The 23,444-nt window shown below is 47.5% G+C and overlaps 1 protein-coding gene and 1 long non-coding RNA gene across 3 annotated transcripts in view; one reads left to right on the top strand and one right to left on the bottom strand.

The window, feature by feature from the left end:
* The window catches only part of SETD1B (SET domain containing 1B, histone lysine methyltransferase), a 55,007-nt gene extending 42,478 nt beyond the window's left edge, over positions 1-12,529 (bottom strand). Inside the window, exons 1-6 of the mRNA XM_068412580.1 lie at positions 12,244-12,529; positions 11,794-11,948; positions 11,254-11,352; positions 10,483-10,753; positions 7,397-7,509; positions 3,477-4,652 (exon numbers count right to left, since the gene is read on the bottom strand). Of these exons, the coding sequence (XP_068268681.1) occupies positions 3,477-4,652; positions 7,397-7,509; positions 10,483-10,753; positions 11,254-11,352; positions 11,794-11,948; positions 12,244-12,316 (1,887 nt within the window). The 5' untranslated portion in view covers positions 12,317-12,529. The remainder of the gene's footprint in view (positions 1-3,476; positions 4,653-7,396; positions 7,510-10,482; positions 10,754-11,253; positions 11,353-11,793; positions 11,949-12,243) is intronic.
* A 541-nt stretch (positions 12,530-13,070) lies between these two features.
* LOC137670194 (uncharacterized) lies at positions 13,071-20,978 on the top strand. 2 transcript variants are annotated; one of them, XR_011049218.1, is made up of 3 exons: positions 13,071-13,546; positions 14,238-14,394; positions 16,708-20,978. It is a non-coding gene; the product is annotated as an uncharacterized lncRNA (long non-coding RNA). The 2 variants fall into 2 exon arrangements; XR_011049217.1 differs by having other exon boundaries at positions 13,071-13,700.
* Positions 20,979-23,444: the final 2,466 nt, after the last annotated feature.

Here is a 23,444-nt window from a genome sequence, read left to right as displayed (position 1 = left end):
AACCCTCCCACTACAGTAACTAGGTGCTTAGCCAAACTACCAGGAAGACAGGAGTCTGTTGATCCCTCAATTAAAAAGTACTTTTATACTTGTAAACCTGGAAGAATACCATTGTCAATCATACAGTCTTCCTATTACACACTGGCTACGCACACAAACCAATACGTTCACAAGCTGAAACACGAAAGGCATCATCAATGTACAACAAAGTGACTTGTCATAATCCTGTCACCCTCCCCAGCACACACAGGCAGGGCCTCTTCCTGTAACAAGCCAAGCAAAACCAAGACCTGGCTCAAATGGGATGTCAAAACGTCAAACTGTACTTACTTAACCTTTGCACTTCTGAAACAGCAGAGATCCTGTGAAAAAGAAATTGCTACAATTCTTTCCTTGTTATCTCTCAGGAACATAGGAAGGAAAGTTTGTACATTGCTACTCTCAAAAATTTTCCTAAAATAACAATGCAGCTCGGCTGTTTTCTTTCCTTGCCATCTTCTAGTTTCTTGAAAAAGCCCTCTCTGCCTCATCTTCCTGGCTGGCAGGTTGCACTGTTTGTAAAGGATCCCTTTTCTCCTCTTACCTCGTACTGCCCACATCCCGCTCTGTTCCACCTCTCAGCGCTTGTCCCTTGGCTAAGCTTAGCAGGACTTTCTCTGCAGACCATAATCACTGCTCTGAGACCAGTCGGAGTTAGGTGTTGCAGACAGATGCACGGCCCTTCCTCTCCCACACCCAAACTCCCTGCCAAGCTCTGGCTTAGGAGTATCATACCGGATCTTGAAATCAAACTCCGGGGTCTTGCATGATAAATCAGAGCAATTGCTGGGGCTTGGCTGTACCTCCTTTACTTATGGCAAGCCTGGGGTGGTTAACTTGCCTGACGATTTGACAGCGCAACACCTATAGAACAAATGTTACCATATTAGCAATCACTGACAAAAATCATGCTTGTTTTGATGGGAAACAGGAGTAGGTCCTTGAAAAGCACCTACTGTCTCAGGAAAAACTTCCCTGGAACTTTGCTGGCATCCTTACGAACCCTGAGATTTTCGCAGCTGGAGCACCCACCCAAAGAGAGTTGGCCTGGGGCTGCTCCGACCCTTGAAGAGCCAAATATGAAGTAAACAAGAAGTTCAAACTCTCTGCCCTTTATTGCTTCCTTATGATACTTAATGAGCCCTCCCTACGCCAATATATCATTTCTGCTCTGCTCCCCACACAACACAGTCACTAGAAATACTTGGGTCTGCCTTCCCTCTTTTTTGCTGGAGGATTCTCTGAAGGACTGAAAGTTGAATAGTGGTATCACAATAGGCTGAAGCCCGAGGTTCAGCTTTCCAGCCCTCAGACAGACTCAATGCCCCTCTCTAACTCAGTTGGAAAGCTGCAGCTCAAATTTCAGCCTATGTTAAGTCACTGTTCAGCTCTGCTCCTTCAGCAAAAGAGAGGGAAGCCAGGAGAGCCTTTTTCTAAAGCAAAAAACTGTGGAGGGGGGGGGAGAAGAGTGGGGGAAGGAAGCAAAAACACATGTAGATCGTTTTTTGTGCATCAGAAGGAGCAACGAAAGGCACAGGCAACTTTTCAAACATGCCAGAATAGCTTAGTGTGATTTGTAACCAAGAGGAGGGCTGAATAAACAGCTCCAACAACAAACATCAAACTTCTGGGGAGGAGGAGACAATTAAGACAGCAAATGACCTGCATGGAGACCCTGCTACCACCTTTCTGACATCTGCAGAGGATTGAGGCATTTATATCATCTTGTACCACAGAACCATCAATGTGAACTTCTGACACCAGCATCTCATTAAGGGGAGACAAAGATTTAACATGGGCTTCAACATCAGCATGCCACTGCCCCATATCACAACCTACAAATATAACATCCCAGCCAGTCCCCCAACGCTGAGCTCAGCTACAGAAAGTGCCTGACCCCACATACCGCGCTGGCATTCATCCATCTTCCTAAACATGCTCAGAATTGGCTGCAACCCACTTGCACGAGAGTTGGGACAGCAGATACAAGGCCAGAATGGCAAGGAGATGAGGGATGCCTTCCTCATTTCTTTTAGACAAACTAAGAGTATCCCCTCTTAAGCCTGCCAGACTGAGCTCAAGGAATCAAAACTCCATTCCTAATTAATACATCATCAGGTCCCACCAGCCAGGGACTTGCCTCCCAAGAGGGGAGCCCGGGCCAGCCTAGATGATGAATGAGACCGCAGGCAGCTGAATTGTTTCAAAGGCTAAACTGACAACCCTAAGGACAAACAGGTTTGGAAAGCTATGTAGAAAAAACAAAATATCCAGCACAGTTACAATTTTTTTTCTATTTAGCACAGAGACCTGCACTATGTTACTGCTGCAGGGCTTTTCCTCCAGTTAAGCACTCTGCAAAGCCTATACCTACAGAGGCAGCTCCCCCTCTCCTGAAATGCAGCCACTTCTCAGGTGAAAACCTCACAACTGCAGACCACTGGAGGGAAATCCATTCTGCCAGCTTAACCCCAGCAAACTTTCATGAGTAAATTAAATCGATCTACCACGCTCAGGACATTTACACAAGACCAGCCCTCTTGCATGGTTGATGTCCCCTTACTGCAGAGTTCTTGCACACTAAGGACAGCAGTTTCATTTGCTTGCATGACTATTACATACACTGAGGAGAAAGGGTCTGGCATTTGCAAAGATCTGTGTTTTGACCACTCCTTGACACGGCAGAATAGGACCGACACGTCCACTGCAGTGATACTCACATTTGTCGCAACAGACCTCCCAAACAGACATACCACACAACGTAATTTCTCTCTCTGCTGGCACCGTTCCACACCGTTAAGCTCTCGTTGTCCCTTCGGCCACAAATGCCCCAGCAGAGGCAGCAAGCTCCGCTCTATTATTGGAAGACTCACTGGAGCACATCCCCCAAAGCCAACTACCTCCCTCTTTCAACTGAGCAAAGCGAGTATTAAAACCCTGCAACTGTCTCCCGTTCAAACCAGATGGCATAAATAGCTGGAGAGCTATCAAACAAAGTATACGTTCAATTCTTCAGCGTAACATGAAAGCCCCGTTAAGCAAGTGTGTGCATACATCCACACCCACGCCCAGGGACCAAAGCAATAGCAGAAAGTGCTCGATTAACTCCTCTAGTGGCTTAAGTGTCTGTCGACACTCAGGACATTCACACAGCATGAGCACTGGCCAAACTTCTGTGGCTTTTGCAGTCCTTGAGCTCTCCTGAAGCTATAAATTGCAGCTGGCTGCTGTTATAAACAAGGAAAGCTGGAGACTGGCAAGTTGATTAAGACCATCACTTCATATCACATCTAACTCATTTCCAGCTGCCTTAAGTAAAAGAAAAAGCCACCAGAAACCCTATGCTCTGATGACACTAAAAGAAAAGAGTGACTCCCTGCCCTGTCCAGCTCTGAGGATATGCATGAAGCTTCATAACCCAGTTCCAGCTCACTTACCTCGTCCATTTTTTCTGACGTTGGAGTCTGGTCACCAGGCACCATTTCTTTAGCCTCTGAGGTCTCAATTTTGGAGGTCCTGCTCAGTTGATCAATGGGAGTCATGCTGGCCTCCGATGTCCCCCGGGAATTCTGACTCAGAGAGGCTGTCCCAGGGATGGGCTCATCGTCGTCAGAGTCAGGTAACGGCGTCGGGCTGATGTCCTCCAAGCCTGTGCTGGAAGGGCGCGAGGAAGGCGACTGACCTCTGTAACCGGGCTGAGAGTTTGAACCGTACATTGGGATGGGAGAGAGCTGGGAAGAGGAAGAGGAGATAGGGCTACCTTCCATTCGGACCTCATGATCCGAGTCATGCTCGTTAAGAAAGGGTAACTTTGTTCTCTGCTCTTTTAAGAGCATCTCAATCCTTGAGTCTAAACTGTTACGCTGCATTTCAGACTCCATGGTGGGGGTGCCAGGGGTCTCGCTTCTCTCTGGAGTCTGAGAGAAGGATGCTGTGCTCGGTTCAGGAGCAGAGTTCGAATCCGGCAAGGGCGGAGGCTCCTCCTGTTTCTCCTTCACTGGAACAAAATCGATGTTAGTGGCAGTGCTGCTTTCCACGACCATCTCAGCGGGAGGTGGCGCAGGTCTTCGGTACTCTGTTTCCCTGGAAGTTTGGGGAAACTGCTGTTCATCAGACTGGGGAAATACAGCTGGTGCTTGGTAGGGAGAGAAGGCAGATTTGTAGCTCGAAGAACTAGAGTGGCTCAGGGGAGGAGTGTGAGAGAACTGAACTGGCTCCTGCTGATGGGATTTGAACGTACTAAACTGATGCTCCGTCCCCCGGAAAACACCTGCCGCGTTATGGACGTAGTGATGTCCCGGTCGACGGTTGTAGGCATCTGTAAATTTTGTTTCGTGTCTCCTGGGTTTGTACCCACTGTCCTGCCCAAAATGGTACACGGGTGTTGTCTGACGACTAGAATAGGTGGAATCCTGGGAAAACGGCGTCCCTAAGCGTGGGGTGTGAGGTGTTCCTTGGGACTGCGGGGTAAATTGGCTGTACGAGTTGGGGGTGTCTTGCCGACAGCTGGAATAGGCTGTGTCGTGGGAAAACGGCGTGCTGCTGTTTGGGGTAACAGATGATCCCGCAGAAGAAAGGTTACTGTCTTTCAGGCGCTTCAGGGAATCGGACAACTATAAAAACAGAAGAGAGAAAAGCACCTAAACACACACTTTAAAAAAGATATTTGTCTAATCAGTTTGGTTTTCAGAAGAGTTGAGTACCCAGGAGTTTGCACTGATTTCCACGGAAAAAAGAATAGGTTACAGCATCCCTGAAAACACAAACCATTATCCACTATTAACAGTTCCCTTTGATTTAACAGAAAAAGGCAAGCAAAGAGGAACTTGTCTATAAGAGGAGGAAGAAGAAAGCAGATACAACAATATTCCTTATAAGCTACACCCAAGGGCATCAGGTGAATAGGAGACTTGCGCAATACTTTTGGCTAAAAGGGTTTCAATTTCTATCAGCTATGTAAGGCTTGTCTAAATTGCAAACTGGAAAGATAATTAAGAAAATTCTGAGACACTAAATTATTAATTTAACGTTTTTTGTGAACAAATCAAAACGTACAAATCAGCAAACTGCCAGTCTGCAACCAAACCTGTGCAGCAGGGCTTTGTGTTGGTCCAACTGAGGAGCTGACCCACCGCCCTCTCTCTACCAAACGTTCATCATCACAACAAGGGAGAAGGCTACAGATAGAAAAGGCACTAAAAGTTCTCAACTGCTAAAAACACGTTTTAAACCCCTTCCCAAAGACAAATGCTCAGGTAGAGCACTACTGATTATGGCGTTTGAAACTGAAACCCTACAAGCCTACAGAGCAACCAAGTAATTGTTCTGCAACTCACTTCACAGGCGCATTCAGGGGTTTTAGGAGCAGCCCTGCTCCAACTCAGACTCTGCTGAGTCATAACAGTGCCACGCTAACCATCAGCGCCAGAATCAATTTTCCATAACGCAAAGCAAGAGCTCAGAGAGAATCCTCCTGATAGCAAAAGAGGCAGGACTGAGCTCCAACTCCCCAAAAGCACACCAGGATAGCACACTGGTGAGACTACAGGCTGGCTGCTCTACTCCCAAGCACAGGTAGGTAGAGAAACCCTTAAAATGACCTGCTTGTAACATGCCAGCACCGTCAAGCTGAGCTCTCACCTGCCTACTATGCTCACACACATCTCACCCACTCAACAGTGTGGACTGGCTCGTGGTGTGACCCCCCGAGACCACGACCACACAGACCTCAGGAAAGTTTCTTCCTCAACTGTTCTAAAACCCACAGAAAGAGTCAGGAACCAGCCACGTGCTTCCTGCTAAAATCCACATCTCTGCACCTTTGGTGTAGATGCGATGTGGATTGTTTTTCAGTGGGGTTTGGATATGGCCTGGAAGTAGGGACTGTGGCTCACAGAACTGTCAGGTCTTTGCTGTTCTGCATGAGGGGGGAAAGCAAATGTCAGTGTTTTACTGAACTACAACAGCAAACAAGCTTGTTGGCAGATTCTAGTGACAAGAACATGATGCAAACAGTTAAAAGTTACCCACAAAGCAATAATTTTGGTGGTAATTGGGGAAAAAAATCAATTCAGGATAATAATATAATACATGAGCACAATATCTAGAGAAACAATCTTAAAGACAATTACAGCAGGGACCGCTTTGGGGGATACCATCAATTAAGTGTTTTGCTGTTAACCCTGGAAAAGGAGCATGAACAAATCTGTCCATTTTTATTTGAGATGTGCTGTAACCAGCAGAAATGAAAAGCCAGGCCCTGCTCATAGCAGATTCCCAGCAAAATCATTACTTGCTTCCCTCCTGCCTCTAAAAACACCTTGCTGGGAGGTACGGAAGAATCAGCCTCTTTACGACTTTGTTAAGAGGATATTGGGGTTTTGCCTCGTTGCTGTTGGGGTGGTTGGTGGGAGAAGAGGAGAATTTTTTTTTTTCAGATCAATGGGACTTTCACGTTCAATGTACAGCTCTTTCCTGTCCTGAAAACATCTGATCACAGAATTAATGAAATCACGGCGTTTTAAGAAGTGATAAGGGTGCAGAGAAGTAGAGAGAAGAAAAAAAAACTCTTTGCCAAATCTCTTTAAAATGTGGTGCCTTAAAGTGGGTTTCTAAGCCACAATCAGGAGCCAAAGTACATTTAGACAAGCCAAGGTGGCTGACAACTTCACACAAACAGGCTTTGCTCCCCCCTCGTCCCCTCATCCCAGTGGGGTTCACAGGGGAGCACGTAACTGTACAAAGCCATTTAGAGAATCATATCCTAAATATTGAGGGACCCCTAGACACCCTCAGGAATTCTGTCCACTGCTTTTATTAACAACTGATTCCAGTGACTAATTAAGATTCTGGAAAATTGATGCCACTATTGAAGATCAGACACCTTCTCTCTTTTAGCTTTTAAGCAAGTCTGAAGAACGTACATGCTAACATACTGCAGACACTAGGCCCAACGTACCATTGTAAATCATCCCCCTTGACTTCAAGGGAATAATCTCATCTCAGGGACAGATCTGATCCAGTCCTCTTAACTGCAGGAATTTCTAATGTTAATAGGGCACATACTGTCGGGTTTGTGGGTATTTTTCATTCCAAAAGACAAAAAGCACTTATCACGCTATGCAGATACCAGCATACAGATTAGCCACATGCACTGCACTCGCAGAGAGTTACATTTGCTATGGCAATTATGAGCAAGTTATATTTGAATGTGAATTAGTAACATCCACTGAAACTATGGCAAGACAAAAAAAAAAAAGCAGCTAAATTAAAAGTGTTAAAACATTAACGCTAATGATGCATTTGTTTGGAATTTTCTAGAAAGTTATTCTTAAAAAAAAAAGCCAAGCAAACATACCTGGAGAGTTTCATTCACAGTTGGTGATACGTCCTGTTCGGTGCCTACGGGAAGGGTCTGAGGAGTGTAAAGACCATTAACGAGCAGTTCATAGAATCGCATGCGGGTTTCACCTGCACAGACCACAATGGAAGAGTTGATTAAACAGAAATAACACAGCCATGTAAAAACACACATTCCTGACACCTGCACCACCCTGCTGTCACTCCCAGCCTGCTGCACCCATGCAACAGAGGAGCAGGTATCACCTCTGAGGCTCGCAGGTATCATTTTTAAATAATCTGCTGGGCAAGTGAAGTCAGACCCTCCTCCAGCCCAGACGAGGAGGTTTCTAAACCTTTTTCCTCTTCTCAGCCTGCTCAGCAGCTCTGCTCTTTACCAGGCTTTCTGGAGAGCAGCGGTTTCCCTCCTCTCCAAAGTGCCAAGCAAACAGCTTGCAGATTTGAGAAGTGGAACTCTCACCCAAGGGACAAGCTTCTGCCAATACCCAGAGCCACTTCAGCCAGCTCTCCCAACACACCTTGCTAGTAGAAACTGGCTGTTATTAATGCAAACAAGATGCATGGGAATGCCGAGGACAAAACCGTTAACACTGCTTTTCCAAAAGACACTGACTAATCCTTTTTTTTTTCCCCCTAGTTTAAGGTGTGCTCAGTGGCATCCTTCGAAGAATAAAAGCCAGAGAAGCAAACTGTCCCATATATTGTTACTGAGCCTCAGCCTTTTCATTCCTAGATTCTAATAAGACCCAGTTTCTTAATACTGGATTTTTCATTACTACAAAAACCCAGTCCTACTTATTTTGCAGTCTGTAAGAAATCTGTCATCAGCTTCAAAGGCAACAGAATCAGACCCCAAAACTGCCTGAATTTTTCTCTGAAAGATAAATAATACATAGAAAAATTGACAGACCCAGCACCTGAGCCCAGAAAATGAATTCAGGCAAGATCTCCCCCAAAATAGGACTACTTTCAGGAGAAAGTCCTGCAGAATCAAAGCCCAAACTCCCTGTGAATCACTCCACGCAATTTGAAAGCAAAGCACCCCTTAGCATGATTCTGCATACTGGAAAAGACTCACTTATCTTGAATAAATGCTGTAGATGAGGTCATTTGGTTATCAAATCTCATTTCACAAAGCCTTGAGCCACATCCTCAACTACGTAAACTGCTTTAGTTCAACTAAAGTCATGACAAAATAGATCTCTTCAAGACAAGAGCTTGAAGAGATGCTTGAAATATTATGCTTGAAATATTAACACATATTGCCCTCCCATAAGACTACAACGCCGTGGGTATGGAAGTGTTAGGCTTACTTTAAAACTTGTTTTTAAAGAAATACAAAGTAACTGTTAGAAAGTTTCAGAATTCTTCCTAGGTCAGAAGTGATCCCAGATCAGATAAAATGACACTTTTGCACCTAATATTTATTTTGCTGGACTATGAAAATAAAGTTAACAAACATTTCATTCTCTTGAAAAGCTGAATGCTAGAAAGGAATGTTGAAAACTATACATATATATTTTAAGAATGCCCTAACCTGCTAATGCTATTTTAGGAATAACATTTTTGCTTGATTCTGACAGATTATAGCACATTGACAGTCTTACTCTTTTAGAATGAAAGAAACTCAGCTGTGGAAAAAAATACATTAGAAGCATACAGCCAGGAAACAAAACAAAAAATGCAATTTGAAATTAAGACTTCAATGTTTTCTCCCCCTCATAAAACATAAAACCCCCTCATTTCCCTGACGCACAGCTAACTTTGTCAAACAGCTGTCTGTTCAAGGCTTGCAGAGTAGTTTATAAATGGAGAGGAACAAGGAGGAAGATGGTACAATCAGCTTGTTTAAAATGCCTCTCATTAAGACATCCACCACTTACACGTCCGCTTTAGCTTACATTATCAAATCTACAAATGGTTAATTTGTTCTCAAACGTAATTTTTACCTTCAAATTTCAGAGTAAGCAGGGGAAGGAGCCTGTCTGCAAAAATTAATGATACTAGAATTTCAAAGTATACATATGTAAGGTCAAGCTCAGCTCACAATGGAAAATATTATAGTACTACTGTGATTTTTTGTCTAACAGTGATCAGTAATGTCAATAAATGCCCTACTACACCCTCTTACCACGTGTGGCACACCAACCGCTGTACAGGTTGTGCACTAAACTGTTGAAACCTTTTAACACGGAACAAAAATATCAGCATTTTTATGAAAATGGTGTTAACAATGTCCTCTTCCCACACAAGAGTGCAGTAAGTCAGTTTTAAACTAGAAATGCCATGCTTGCAATGAAGAAGTACAAGCGGCAACTGATCTGCACCTCCTCAGGTTTAGACATTTTCTAAAATTCGGGCACATTTTAGCAAAGCCCTTCACTAACACACTCGGAGGAAAGAGAAAAGACAAAAGCTGTGAAATGCAATGCTTTCATACTTCCAGGAACTTTATTGCACTCCCCAGGGCTGGGCTCTGGGGCTGAGAGTTACCTCCAGGACTCGGAGCTCCTGTCGCTTTAAGAGACAGACAGTCTCACACTTACACACTCGCACACACACTGACAAGTGCTGCGTGTGCACTCTTTTGCTGCCAGCCTCCAGTTTGCTGCTAAGTATCAATGAAATGCCAGGCACGCAGAGGACAGCACCCAGCCCCGCTGCCGCCACTAGAACCCGAAGGTTTGGGTCCCAGGATCCCCCAATGTTTGCCCCAAAATCCCCAGTTTGCAAAAGCCAGGTGCCACAGGGTCCGGCAGCCCCGGGAGGTGGCCGAGCAGGGACACGGAGATGGGGGGCACGGGAAGCCTCCGAGGGCAGGGAGCAGGGGACGGGCAGGGTACAGGCAGGATGGCAGCATTTTGCAAATTACAGGGCTGTCTCCTAGCAACAGACAACACATTTGGCTCCACGTGACTTGCAAAGGCCCCAGAAACCAGACCCGCTCGCAGGGGGACAGGAGCACTCCCTTCGTATTTTTAATCGCCAGGCCACTGCAGTCTGCAACAGCCTCTTGTTTTAGGAGAGGGACAGGCAGGGGCACTGCAAACCACAAACGCGTGAGGCCGAAATGTGCCCCCTCACCTTTCGTATCCAGCTCCACGTGGATGATGTTGCCCATGACGGAGGTGTTGTGAAGGTGCTGGACAGCCTCCCGGGCACCCTTGACAGTGGCAAAGATCACTTTGGCGATGCCCAGGTGCTTCTTGTTCTTGGGGTTATAGAGAATCTCCACCTCTTCCACTTCACCGTATTTCTTGCACATGTCGGTCAAAAAGTTTTCGCGGATGTTGTCGTTCAGCTTGGCAAAGGTGACCTGCTTGGGAGGCACTGGCCCCACGTAGAATTCATCAATCTGGAAACGGGCACAAGGTGGAGGGCGATAAAAACAATCGTCATCGTTAACGAGCGTGGGGGACGGCATAAGGACGGCACGGGAAGGAGAGGGTTAAACCGTCCTGCAAACTCTGGGAAAAGAAAACTGCCTCCAAGGCTCTGGGATGAACCCCGGAGCTGAGCAGAGCCTCCGCTGCAGCCGTTCATTGAAACCGGCTCCTTTCTGGGCTACGAACGTGTATTTTGAGCAGTGCTGTCAGCAGCGAGGCCCCCTCCGCTGCCCCCCACCCGAGGAGCCCCCCAGACACAGCTCCAAAACCTTCACGTGATCTTGTTAGACAGATGTATTGATTTCTCATTATCTTGCTAGAAGAGGATTATTGTTAAACAGTTTGCCAAATAACAACGTTAACAGGAATATGACTGTCATTTAAACGGTCCATTAAACTATTTGGAACTGAAGCTTCACTCCCGGATAAACAAGAACACAGAGGTAAACCCAAAAGTCAGGGGCGGTACCTTGAATTTGGGGACAGACAGCTCCAACTCCTTAGTTTTGGTCCATATTCGCCCTATTCTGGGATCCCTGACACAATCCACAGGAGCGATGCCCGAGTTCTGTGAGGAGCAGGAATAAAAAGCACAAAACCAGCAACAACAGGGCTTGAAATTTAAGACACAAATAAAAGAAAAAATAAACCCCAAGGAAGCACGGGCTGTCTCAAGGGAAGGGGAAAGCGCGCACACACACACACACACATACACACACGTGTCAAATTGCAATACTGCTGGGAAACGCACACAGATTGGAAACACAGAAATAAAGCCGCAGGTTTGGGCTCCTTCTCGGGCTCCTGACAGTTGAATACACAGTGTCAGGTGGCAGTAACTTCGGTGGCTCTGCGTGTCCCCCAGACCCCCCTCCCACACACATGTGCTACGGCGGGGATCACCGCGACCCGGAGGGACCCCCAGCCCCCAAAACGCCGGTTAGACGGAAGCGGGAGGGGGGGGGCACAACACAATGGGGGAAACCCACGACCCCCCCCCCCCACTCACAGGCATGCTGAAATGTTGCCCATCGTAACGGTAGAGTTTGTGCTGTCCTTTTTTCAGAGCCGGGTCAATTATCAACTTGTAACTTCTCCAATGGTGATTTTTTTTCTCGACAGAAGTGCTGGCTTGCGTGCTGTTCTCCATTCCGTTGATCCAACCTGGACGGGGGGGGGGAAAGAGAAAGGGGTAAGGGGAAAAGAAAAAAGAAAACACCACACGGAAAACCATAAAGTTAAAAAAAATATTCAACAAAGACCCCCCCCCTCCCGTTTTTTTTTAAAAAAAAAATGAGCCGCCCGCTCTACCCACCCAGGCAGGGAGGAAATCCACCGCGAAGCGAGCCCTAAAATGGGGGAATTGCCAGCCGGGTCCCCCCTCCACCCCAGCCAGACAAGAGGCAGAGAGGGAGGAGGAGGAGAGGAGGAGGAAAAAAAAAAAAAGACCCAATCTCACTTGAACTCTGCTTTTTGCCATGATCTTCAGGGTGCTTGGCTTTTTCCCCCGCCTTGATCTCTCGGAAAGACATCGCGCTCGGCGGCCGATCGTCTCCGGGCGGCGAAAGGCGAGCTCCCGTCTCACATGGGGCCGGTTACCGGCGCGGGCTGGCCGCCAGGCTCCTGCCTCCCGTTTTCGCGAGCCACCACATATTGTGTGTGCTCGCTGCTGGCGGCGGCGGCCTCCCACAATACACCGCTGCGAGCGCCGCGAACGCCTAACCGCCCTCCGCCGCCTGCACATTCACGGCGGCCGCGCCGCGCAGCCCCCGGCCCGCGGCCGCCCGCCGCCGCCCCGCCGCCGCCGAGCGCCGCCGCATGGGCCGCCGCCGGGCTGGGTTTATTTTTTTTCCTCCCCGCCCCGGGGTTAACGGCATGCGGGGGGGCGAGTGGAATCTGCCCGCTGCATTTACCTTAGCGCAAACTGTTTCTAAACAAGATGGACCTATAGGTGGGACAAGTTTTTTTTTTGTGAGGTTTTTGGGGTTTGGTTATTTTTTTTTTAGGGGAAGACTTCGGCGAGCCCGGACCGGGCGGAGCGCGGAGCCCGCCGCCCTGCTGCTGCGGAGGCACGGGGGGGGGCCGCCGTTCGGCTGGAGGGGGGATAAGGGGGGAGCAATTTTGCTTATTAAAGGTCCGGGGCCGGCGGCAGCCAATCAGCGGGGAGCTTCCATTTTGTTTTAGGTATTAAAGGCCGGGCGGCGCGGTCCCTCCGCCGCTCGCCGGGGCGCGGAGCCGGGCGGAGCGCGGCGGGAGCATGGCGCGGCTGCGCTGGGGCCGCGGGGCCGCGGCGGCGGCAGCTCCTCGGCCGGCGGTCGGGCAATTGGCTGGTTAAAGGGAGCGGGGCGGCGGTAGCCAATGGGCGAGCAGCTTCCATGGGGCTTGAGTGATTAGACGGCGGTGTAAAAACATCCTTCAGCAGAGAGCTAAGGAGAGGCCAACAGATCAGGCAGCCATTTTTCTGCAATGGAGCGAAATGGCCAACTGGGCTTTTCCTTTGTTCCATAAAGGGGGAATCCGCCATGTGAATCCACACCGGCCACTTGCGGGGGAGCGCTCGGGGTGGTGGTAATGTCTGGCATCATGCTAGAGGAACTCACTGAAGAAGGAAGATTTAAAAAAAAAAAACACCACCCCCCAAAAAAAAATGCGGATTTTTTTTTTTTTTCCCTTATGATTCGGGATCCATCTTTGTCTTGTGTAACTAGGTCATGGCACACCCTATGTCAGCAGTTTAACAATTTCGAATGCCAAAAAAGAAAGTAAATACATTCTTTTTAATTTTTTTTGGTTGCTTTGGGGGTTTTTAAGCTTTATATTGCTCTCTGATGACTGAACAATAAATTTTAGAGAGTCAGTCCTGTATTAAACACTTGACTCCTGGCCATTTTTATTAACTCCTTTGGTGCTTATAAGGTAATGTTTTAAATATAGGCATAAGAGTAGTGAATTCTGGCTAAAAAAAAGGCAATTTTACTATGATAAGCTTTTTTTCTTTCTTTCCTCTTACGTTGTAAGTACCCAATCCATTCTGTCCTTGCTAAGTGTAGTTTTCATGTTAAATGTTACTGAAGTGGTCCTTAATGCTAAGCCTTCATTTGCATGTCTTATGTTTTTGTCTGTTTATCTAAACCAATTTATGCTTTTTGAAATATCTTACTTAGAAAGCAAAATATGTAGCTAAGAGATGCTTAAAAGTTGTTTACAACCAGTAAACGTTAACCAGGTGTTTCCATACTAACATGTGCAGCCTAAAACTATTTAGGAGAATATTTTTTAGTGTCTGTGTGCTCTGTGGAAAAACACAGAACGTCGTTTTTATGTACTGAGTAAATCTGCCACAGGAAGGTAGATTTAAGCCTCGAGTAGGAGTCCTTGCTGCGTACGGCCAGTCAACATAGCTGGACAACCTTTTCTATAGCTTTTTTTTTTCTCTTTTTTTTTTGATGCTAGACCACTGTCATACAAAGATCCATTACTATCTTAACAAGATCCGCTTTGACTTGCAAACTTACGGGAGAAGTGGTGATACAGATCAGATATATTTATAGCCGTTATTTTAAAAAGTAACAACTTCACCTTCAGAGCTGCATTCAACTATGGTGCGCGGGTAAGTAAACCCTTTTGCCCTTGCAGAGAAGCATATAGACCAGGCCTGTGCGGCTAATGTTATTGTCCTGGGTGGAAAGATCCTAATGGTCGTCTGTATGAGCGGTGGCGATCTCCTTCTCCTCAGATACATCTAACAGCGTCTCTGAAACGTCTATTTTCAGGGAGGGATTTCTCTTTCCGCACAAAGCGCTTTGGTTGTCCGCAGCCCTGGTGGGGTTTTTTGCGCAGAGACGCCGTGAATCCATTGCAGGCATGAGGTGGCTGTTAAGTTGAACTCACAAAAACCAAAAATCTGCCTGTGAACAAGATGATGTTACTGAGGTTAATTTTAAAAAAGGCGAAAAGGCGGTGGTGGTAGGGATCCCCTACATGTTTTATCCGTCTAATTACAGAAGCTCGACCAAAAAAAAAGGCAACAAAATGGGGGGGGGGAGTGTTTTTCAAGACCGTAAGTCTTAATGGCGGATGTCTCACTAAAAAGCACTGTAAAATCCTTCATACCGACAGGCAGTGACTTGGAGAGGGGGGGAAAAAGGAGGTCTGGAAGTAAATCCAAAATGAGGGAGTTTCCTTCCAAGTGAGGGACCCTTTGCAGCCTGAGTTTTACAGTTGGAGAGCCGTGACGCAGTTGATATTCACAGCAGTTGTGCTTTAGTGCAGCCACCCAGCCCATGAAATGGCCTCCCCGCCGAAGTCTGGTGGGTTTATTATGTGAAAGCCTGCGGAAGCACCGTGTCCCGGGCGCCGGGAGAGGCGGCTGGCGGCGGGCAGGGCGCTCCTGGTCGCGCTCCATGTTGTGTGAGGGTAGCCGCCATCATGGCTTCTCCTTCGGCGCCGCGTTCTCCTCAGGGCTGGGGCGGCGGCGAGGCGGGCTCTCCCCCACTGCCTGGCGGCGCTTCGCGTCCCGATCACTGGAGTGAAATGGCCTTTTTTTTGTCTTTTTTTTTCCTCTCTCCCCTTTCCCGCCCCCCCCCTTTCCCCCACCGCTTTGTGAGGGGCTGTAGAAGGCGAAGCCGAGGAGGGAGCAGGGCGCCTGGCGGCTTTTTCTCCCCGCGACTGCCGCGCACAAGATGGCCGCGCCGGGGAGCGCCCTGCAGCAGCGGGAGGCGGCGGGGCTGGCGGCGCTCCAGCCCGGCCGGGGGCGGGGAGGGGGGGCCCGGCCGAGCAGGGAGGACAAAGGCAGCTCGCATAATGGAGGCGAAGCCCTGGTTGCCTATAAATAACGCCGCCCGCCCCTCGCCTTCCTCCCTTCCCCCCGCCGCAGCCTCGCGCTGGCTGCTTTTATAAATACCAAACGATGAAACTAGCCTAATGCAGAGGGGAAAAAAAAAATTAAGAGGAACAAACAACAGGCCCCCCCCTCAAAAAGAAAAAAAAAGCCCAGGCAGTTGTGGGGGATGGAGGGGGAAGCCAGGCAAATGAACCGGGGAGGAGCAGGGCGGCGTCGCCAGCCTCCCCGCCAGCGCGCCGGGGGGAGCGCGGCCGCAGCTCCCCGCCGCTCGTCACATGGCTCTTTGTTGTTTTCCTTCTCCTGCCCCTTCTGGGCTTCCCCCCCCCGCTTTGCCATCGCCCAGCCGCTCCGCCGGGGCAGCCGCTGCCCTGCCTCCTCCCGCCCGGCCTGCAGCGCCGAGCTCCCCGGGCCCGCAGCCGGGGCTGGGCTGGCGCGGAGCCGGCTGCCGTGCTGCAGTGCGGGTCGCCATGGCCGGCTGAGGTGTTACATGTGCCTTTTTTTTTTTTTTTTTTTTTTTTTTTTTTGTTCCTTCTGTTTTTTTTTTTCTTCTCCCCGAGCAGATTTTCCTGCAGCTCGCTTTGGGTGGAGGCGTGGGGGTTATTTCGGAGCTTCACAAGGCTTGTGCTCTGCGGGGAGTTGTACCTTGTGCTCCACTGCAGACCCAGATTAGGTGAGCTAGGAAAGCCTGGCTTGAGCAACCACTTCAGAGGGCAGGACAGGGATGAAAAGCAAACACTGGTAGAGAGGTGGCCTCCCTGGTCAGGCTAGAGCAGGAGCGTCCTGCGGACCCTGTGGGAGGGAGAAGGTAAGTGGCTGCTTGGCAGAGGCTGCCTGCGGGAGCGGCATGTGCCGGGCAGGGTGCGCCCAGTTCCTGCGGCTCAGGACCAGCCGCTCCGTGGGTTTGTAAAACCTGTGCTGTGGTATGTGCCGAGGCTCAGGGGTGTTTTCCTGCGAGGGAGCAGGGTGCTGCCGCCAAGGAGGCACCGCAGCCTGCGCCTTTCGCAACGACGCGAGGGCTTAACGCTCATCTCTTCGTTCCTTGTCCCCCCCCCTCCTCGGTTCTCACCGCCACCGGGTCAGGCTCTGTCGAGAACAAGCGAGAAACCGTCCGCACAAAACATAACACGTTTCCATGGAGGAGAGGAAAACAAATGTCTCTGCATTGCCAGGCTGGCTTTAAAACGCTACCTCTGTGCTCCCCTTTTCGGGGTGCAGCTCTTGGAGCCATGTTGGTCCGCAGCCGCCAGACCCTCCGCTCCGTCCCTGCGAGACGCGCCTTGTCCAGCCAGACCATCGTTGAACGCCTGGCCCTAACTCGTGCCAGTACTGCAACAGCCTTCCTGGTTTACCATTGCTTTAAACAATAATCTGCTGTAAACTTGGAAGAAACGGTGACGTTATTCTTAGCTAAACAGAATTAAAATACTCCTCTGCTGTTTCTCAATAGAGGTGAAAAGCATTTTAGCTTCCTGGAAATGGCCGAAACAGGCGACGTGTAGATCAAAGTACGGTGTAGATCAGCTCTTGGGTTTGCAGGGGTTTTTTTTGAACTGATGAAAACGTTTCTGCAGCTTGCATCATAATGAGTTCAGTCAGCATGCAAAGCGATTTAAAAAGCAGATTTGAACCGCATCGGCTATTGACTTTCCTGGGATTTAAACTTTATGTTTAAATAGATACTTGGGTATTAGTAATATCTGCATTTAAACCTTACCGTTGGTCCGTTTAACCCTGAAGCAAACTAGCTCTGCCTAACACAGGCTTTGAAGCGATTCAGCCAGACCATAATACTGTGGGAGCTTAGACAGCTTTGTCTGTACTTGTACCTCTCCGCGCATTTTTCCAGGACTATGATCTTTGCCTGCAATTAATCATTGTTCAGGATGGCCGTTCCCGACGGTAGAATCCATGGACTGCTCCAGCTGGGAGAGGTCCTAAAGCGTGTGCCTGCTGCCGCATCCGTGCAAACCAGGGCCAGAAATCGCTGGGGCAGCAGGCGTTGTACAGCGAGCCCGCCGTGCGGACCCCGCGAGTTGTGTGGGTCCTCAGCACTTCTGGAAATTGTTTTTGTAAGTCTGAGCTGACAATTTCTTTCCGTTTTTAGAGTTTCTAAATGACTATAACGTTCAGCGTAGTTTAAAAGTCACCAAGGCAGTTGAGACCGGTTGCACTCTCGGAGTGGGTGGTTTCATGGCGGAACCTTGTATCTGAAAAGCTAAATGTTCTGGTACAGCGTGTTTAAATCCCAGAAAGGTCAAACCAGACTTTCATACTTGAGTTAGATTGACCCTGGTTTACTGCATGAGACTCTTTAGAAAAAGAAAGAGATCTTTCAGGGGAAAGGGGGAGGAAAAAAAAGATTTATTTTTTTTTTTCTCTGAACGGCTGGCGGTGACTCTACGCACATTCTTGAAGCAAAGGGGTTTGTTCTTGCCCACAGCGTCCCTCCCCTGCATTGTTGAGTGGAAAACTCTTATGCTAATTATTTCACTGTCTGTTATCAATAAGAAGTGATTTAATTTGTTTGGCAAAGTGTTGCAACAAGAGCAAATTAGATTGAGAGGCAAAGTGAAATAAAAAATATGCAGCTGTTCTGCCAAACAATGATCATGACTGTTTACAACATTTTGTTTTAGGCTGGCTTGCACACAGAATCCTTTGTATTGAAGGTTTTCATGTCACAATCCACTGCTTGTGCAAGGAAACTAGATTAATAGCTTATAAAGGACAAAAGAGACCTAGGTTCATCTGGTTCGACTTCCTGCATTATGCAGGTCATAAGATTTTTGTGAATTTGTTGCTTTTTCTCAATTGAAAGAATTTAACTACAGCATACCTGCAGCTTAGAAAAACATCAGGTTTTCATTAAAAAATGGGCTGTGAGGGGGAGTAAAGTAAGAGTTGGTAAATTGTTTCCATCAAAGTCTACCTGATGGACTAGAAATCAAAATACCTTTTTAAACTTGTCTAGTTTCTGGACATTGCTGTATCTCAGTCTGCTTGACGGAGGGAGGAATGCTCCATTACCAGATTTCCATCTGTGTGTAGCTGTGCACAGGCTGATCAACTGAGCATTTAACACACCCCTTGCAGACTTGCAGAGCTCCCCCTTGGGTCCATCTTTACTAATCCTGTAATCGCTTCTGTTGTGGTTCCCTGCGAACACTCCAGTTTTTCACCATTTTGATCTGGGCAGAAGGGGACAGAGTGATCAGCGGTGATCATGCCCACGCCAACAGCCCTCCTGCCCGAGGTGTCTCTGTTAGGCACCCAGGGATTACATCTGCCCATGTTCAGCTGGTTTCCCAGCACAGCTCCTAAAACACTCTCAGATCTGCTCCTTCCTGGGATGGCATCTCTGTCCCATTGGTTTGTGCTCTTCGTTCTGCGTGTATGGCTTTACACTTGGCCCTCTTGAAAAGGACAAGTCCTTAGACAGCATTGTTGCCTGCAGTGGTCTGTCTTTTTTATACACCCTCCTGCTACTCTTGAGTGTCACCTACAAACTTGATTGGTAATGATATTATATTTTCTTACAGATAAACAACTGCTTCTGTCTCCACTGTAGGAGTTTCCTGGTTCTGGGGGTGTGTACACCTCAGCCGTGTCAATATTGTGTCAGGAGGAGGTCTGAGTGTACACAGTCCTCTTGACACACCCCAGTTTCGTGGGAAGAAAGCCCAGTTTAGGAGCCGGAAAGGAGCCAGGAGGCACACTGCAGCATTCACCCACCCTGCTGTCTATAAAGTAGCCATTAAATAACGTAGGGCCCCAAACAACTCTTGCAGGACCCATAAAAGAAAGCTGAAAGCTCTAGGACACAGGGGTTCCAGCTGCATTTTGAGACCTTTCTGTTGGATGGATTTCAATCAATCGGATTATGCCTTCTTGCTCTTATATTCTCCTACTCTTAATCCCATAAATGCTTCACAAGGGTTGAAGTATGGCACATCAGCGCTCTTGCAGAAATCTCCTACTAGTATTACTACCATTTACCACCCAACCTTGCAAGTCTCTTCAAGGTTTCTCTCTCAGCAGCTAAACTCATGAAGCTTTGTCTCCCGTGGATTTGTGTCCCTAAATGCTCCCTGACAAATCTCCCAGCTCTTTCCTGGTCTTGCTTGACCTGTTTGACTGAGCAAGGGGTAACATGCAGTCTGGGAGCTCCACAGGGGCTGAGCTGGCAGCGGTACTGCCCCACAGTATGGGCAAGGGCTGAGTTCTGCCTGCCTTTCCTCAAGACCAAGGTAGTGCCTCTACTACATGCTCCACTCAGCTGTTCATTCAAGATCTAAACACATTTGGGACTTCTTCCCCACTGCCAGATTTGATTGAGATTGGAGGAAGGAGAGGAAAAATGACGTAGAACAACACAATCACATTAGACTGATTTTTTAGGAAACCAAGTTAAGAATATTGTCTTTGTTTAGCCTGCACCCAGGGCTGAACAATAACTGGTTGTTCTATCACCCAGCCTCCCCTTCCCAACCAAGGAAGGGAATGGGGAAAAGGAGGGAGACTTGTGGGTTGAAATTTAAACAGACTTAATAAAATAAGAAAACTAATTATCAATACTAATACAAAAGATGCAAAATTATACTTAGCCCATAGAGTGGTGGCAAGTCACTCCAGGGATAGCAACTGTTGAGGAGAAAGAGGGAGATAAGAGCAGAGCAAAAAGCCCCAGAAGCTTTCCCTTTTATAGTGAACATTACGTTTATGTTACAGAATACACCTGTGGGCCAGCCTGGGGCAGCTGCCACTGCTAATGGCCTTGATCACCATCCCACAGCTGGCCACGAACTAAAACACAATGTAACAGAAAATGTATACTATAATTTTATCCCCACTAAACCAGGACAAATATCAAAGGAATATTGAGTAGGAATATGGACAGGGTATTTGCCTGGTCAGTTTTTTGGCCATGAAATTTTTCATTTCTTCCTAAGAACAGCAGATGATCTGCCTAGGGAATTTCTCCACCAACATAAGCAACCTCTTGACCGATTTCACCTGTGTCCCAGTGTGCTCTGAGGATGCATGGGATATAAGCATTGAACAATAACAGGGAATCACTGGTCTGCTGTGGTGTTCAGCTGCCTGGGTGCAGAGAGATGTACGGTGCTAGCCAGTAGTGGAACAAACACTTATTTTGTTCAAGATCCATACAACTTTTGATGGACATGTTGGATATTTGCCAGGACTGGGTTTTTTTGGTTTCTTTTTAAACTGCATCTGTTCATTTTATTTCTGCTGGTATTATGACAAAGCCACCTCTGTAAGATAGGTAGTGAGTGCTTTCAGAGATCTAATCGTTCTTGAGCTATAAAGGAATAAAAAAAGCTGTTTCAACACCTGACTTGCAGAATGTTTTGTGTTGCTTCTTGCCTATTGAAATGCAGCTGCTATTGAAACACTATGATCCCATCAGAATGTACAACCGCTTATTTTTTAGAATACTTCCAAGCTTATACAAATCATTAAATAAATCGAGAAGGCTGGCAATTCTAATCAACATTCTAAAGCCATCAAATCACTAAACATTTCAGTTTGGTGCTTTATGGCCTAAACAGTACAGTTTTACAAACAAAAAGAATGAAAAGAATGTACCACTTAAAGAATTCAGGCACTCACAGAGCTTGCATCAAAAGGAAATGAAGATACAGATAAGTAATGTAAAAGGATATTCATGTATTAAAATACTTGTGTATTTGGACACCTGTCATTAAACAGCCTAGCTGCGACAGTAGCTGGAGACCTGGGAGCCTTTTTAACAAATGTAGCACATACAGGGAACATTGCGATTATAAGTGATAGAGTATAAAACGTTGCAGCCAGAAAAGTGATGACAAAGATCAAATGGAATGAGTTTAGCTTACAAATCAGAGCAGTTTCTTCTAACTGGTGTGATGCAAACAACGTACGACACAAGACCAAGACAGTTTTGCCCTTGACATTGTCGCCATCGCTCTCGGATCTGCAATTAAGGATCCCCACCTTGATTTATTTTTTGACAGGACAGTTGGGAGTGCCCCAGCTGGTCCACTAAGCCAGGGTTTTCAGCTGAGTGGGCCTGAACACACAGAATTAGTGAACGCTGTGCCATCCATTGCCTTTCTACGCTGCTGCATTACAGCAGCTCCCAGTTGCTAAGCAGCTGCAGAGCCGTCCTTGCCTTCGCTACCAATCAGCTGTGCTACGGGAGCAACATGGGTTCCCCTTGATCAGTGGAGAGGAGCCGGCAGCATGGAAACGGGAGCAGCAGCCATAGCAAAACTGTTCCTTTTCTGGCTGGCTGATGGGCCCCTGGCAAAAATGCTGGAGTGAGGCAAAGGGGCACTTGATGGCCCAGAAGCAGGGGGTGTCGGGGTGGGGAGAGCCAGCATATGTGCGCAGCGGAGGTTACAAAGACACCAGATCTTAGCAGAGCAGGGGGCACGCACCGAGGAGAAAGAAATGGGAAAGAGGCCAAATGCACAGTTTGGAATAAAAAAAAAAAAACAGGAGGAGAGTGCGGCATATGGAGAGGGGAAATAAAGCAGAACTTGCACAGCCTGCGAATAATTGAATAGAAAATACAGGAAGAGCGTAAAGGAGCTTGATTCATTACTGCCCTTCACCTTGTGGAGACAGCTACAGCCGGGAAGAGGAGGTGCAGAATACAACAGCATCGTTCATGTTTCACAGTGAACTGTAGGTTTTACGTTTCAACCCTGGCATTTGTGGTTTTCTCGCTGCATAGCCCCTGCCTTTTGTTTAAACTTGATTCCTGCAGGCTCTGTTCTTATATTTGCCTAGTTTCTAATTTATTTTCATACTTGCTTTGGCTTTTTCTGTTTTTTTCAAGGTAAATCTTAAATTAAAATACCTTTTCCAGATACTTTAATTGTTTTAACCTTTAAGAGGGGAGGCCATTGCTAATTCCCAACTGAAGTTCGTTTCCACTAAATCCACAAAGCCAACGCTGCTTTTCTCCTCCCCTCTCTTCTGGGAGCTGCTGATGGAGGACAGGGTTCCCTTTACTTCCCAACACCTTCCCCTGCACGTTGTCTTTCCTTTTCTCTGCACAATGCCTGCCAGCATTTGGGAAGACTTGCTGCTAGCAGCGTGCAGGAAGTGGTTCCTGTGGCAGTAAATTATCACACACGCCTGCTGTGTAGTGTAAGGGGGGGTAAAAAAGTGTCACAAACATCTGGGGGGGTTGTGACCAAAAGAAATTCTAGTTCCACCACCACTCAGCTGCCCACATGAAAAAATACTTTATGGTCTCAGCACTGAACGTGCAATTGGCTGCGTAATAGGAAATGCCAGTGGAGCTGGCAGGGGAGCTGCATGTTCCTCTCTCCGGCTCCTCCAGACGGAGGATTGAGGGGCACATTTGCACAGGAGGGTGGGGAGAGGAATTAAAGCTCGTGCAGCTGTTGCCCTCCTCTGTGGCCAGCCTTGGCTTGCTTGGAGGCCTGTCGACTGAGAGGTGCCCACCCAGATCTACAGTGGAAAGGATTTGCTAAGGGCTGTGTGTGTGTGTGTGTATTTCAAGCCAATAAACTCAACAAATACGCAGCCAGGTGTGTTTTGTACTTGGAAGATTTTTTGTCTAAGATGTCTGATTCAGAGGGATGCTATATTTGTTTCCTTCTTCCATTTGTCTGGAGTCCTGTATGTTTGAACAGGCACTGTCTGTACTATTGTTAGACCATTAAAGGTCTAGGGGCCCTGACATTTTACAAGTAGCTTCAGCTGCCTTTCACACAGGGTCATTTTTAGCATTACGAGAGATGTAAGCTTAATTAGAATGGTTTTAACCAGGAAATCTC

Source organism: Nyctibius grandis, chromosome 14 (assembly GCF_013368605.1).
Source record: "Nyctibius grandis isolate bNycGra1 chromosome 14, bNycGra1.pri, whole genome shotgun sequence".
NCBI classification, from domain to species: Eukaryota; Metazoa; Chordata; class Aves; order Nyctibiiformes; family Nyctibiidae; genus Nyctibius; species Nyctibius grandis.
Note: the sequence above shows the minus strand (reverse complement) of the source record. Positions and strands in the feature narration are given on the sequence as shown.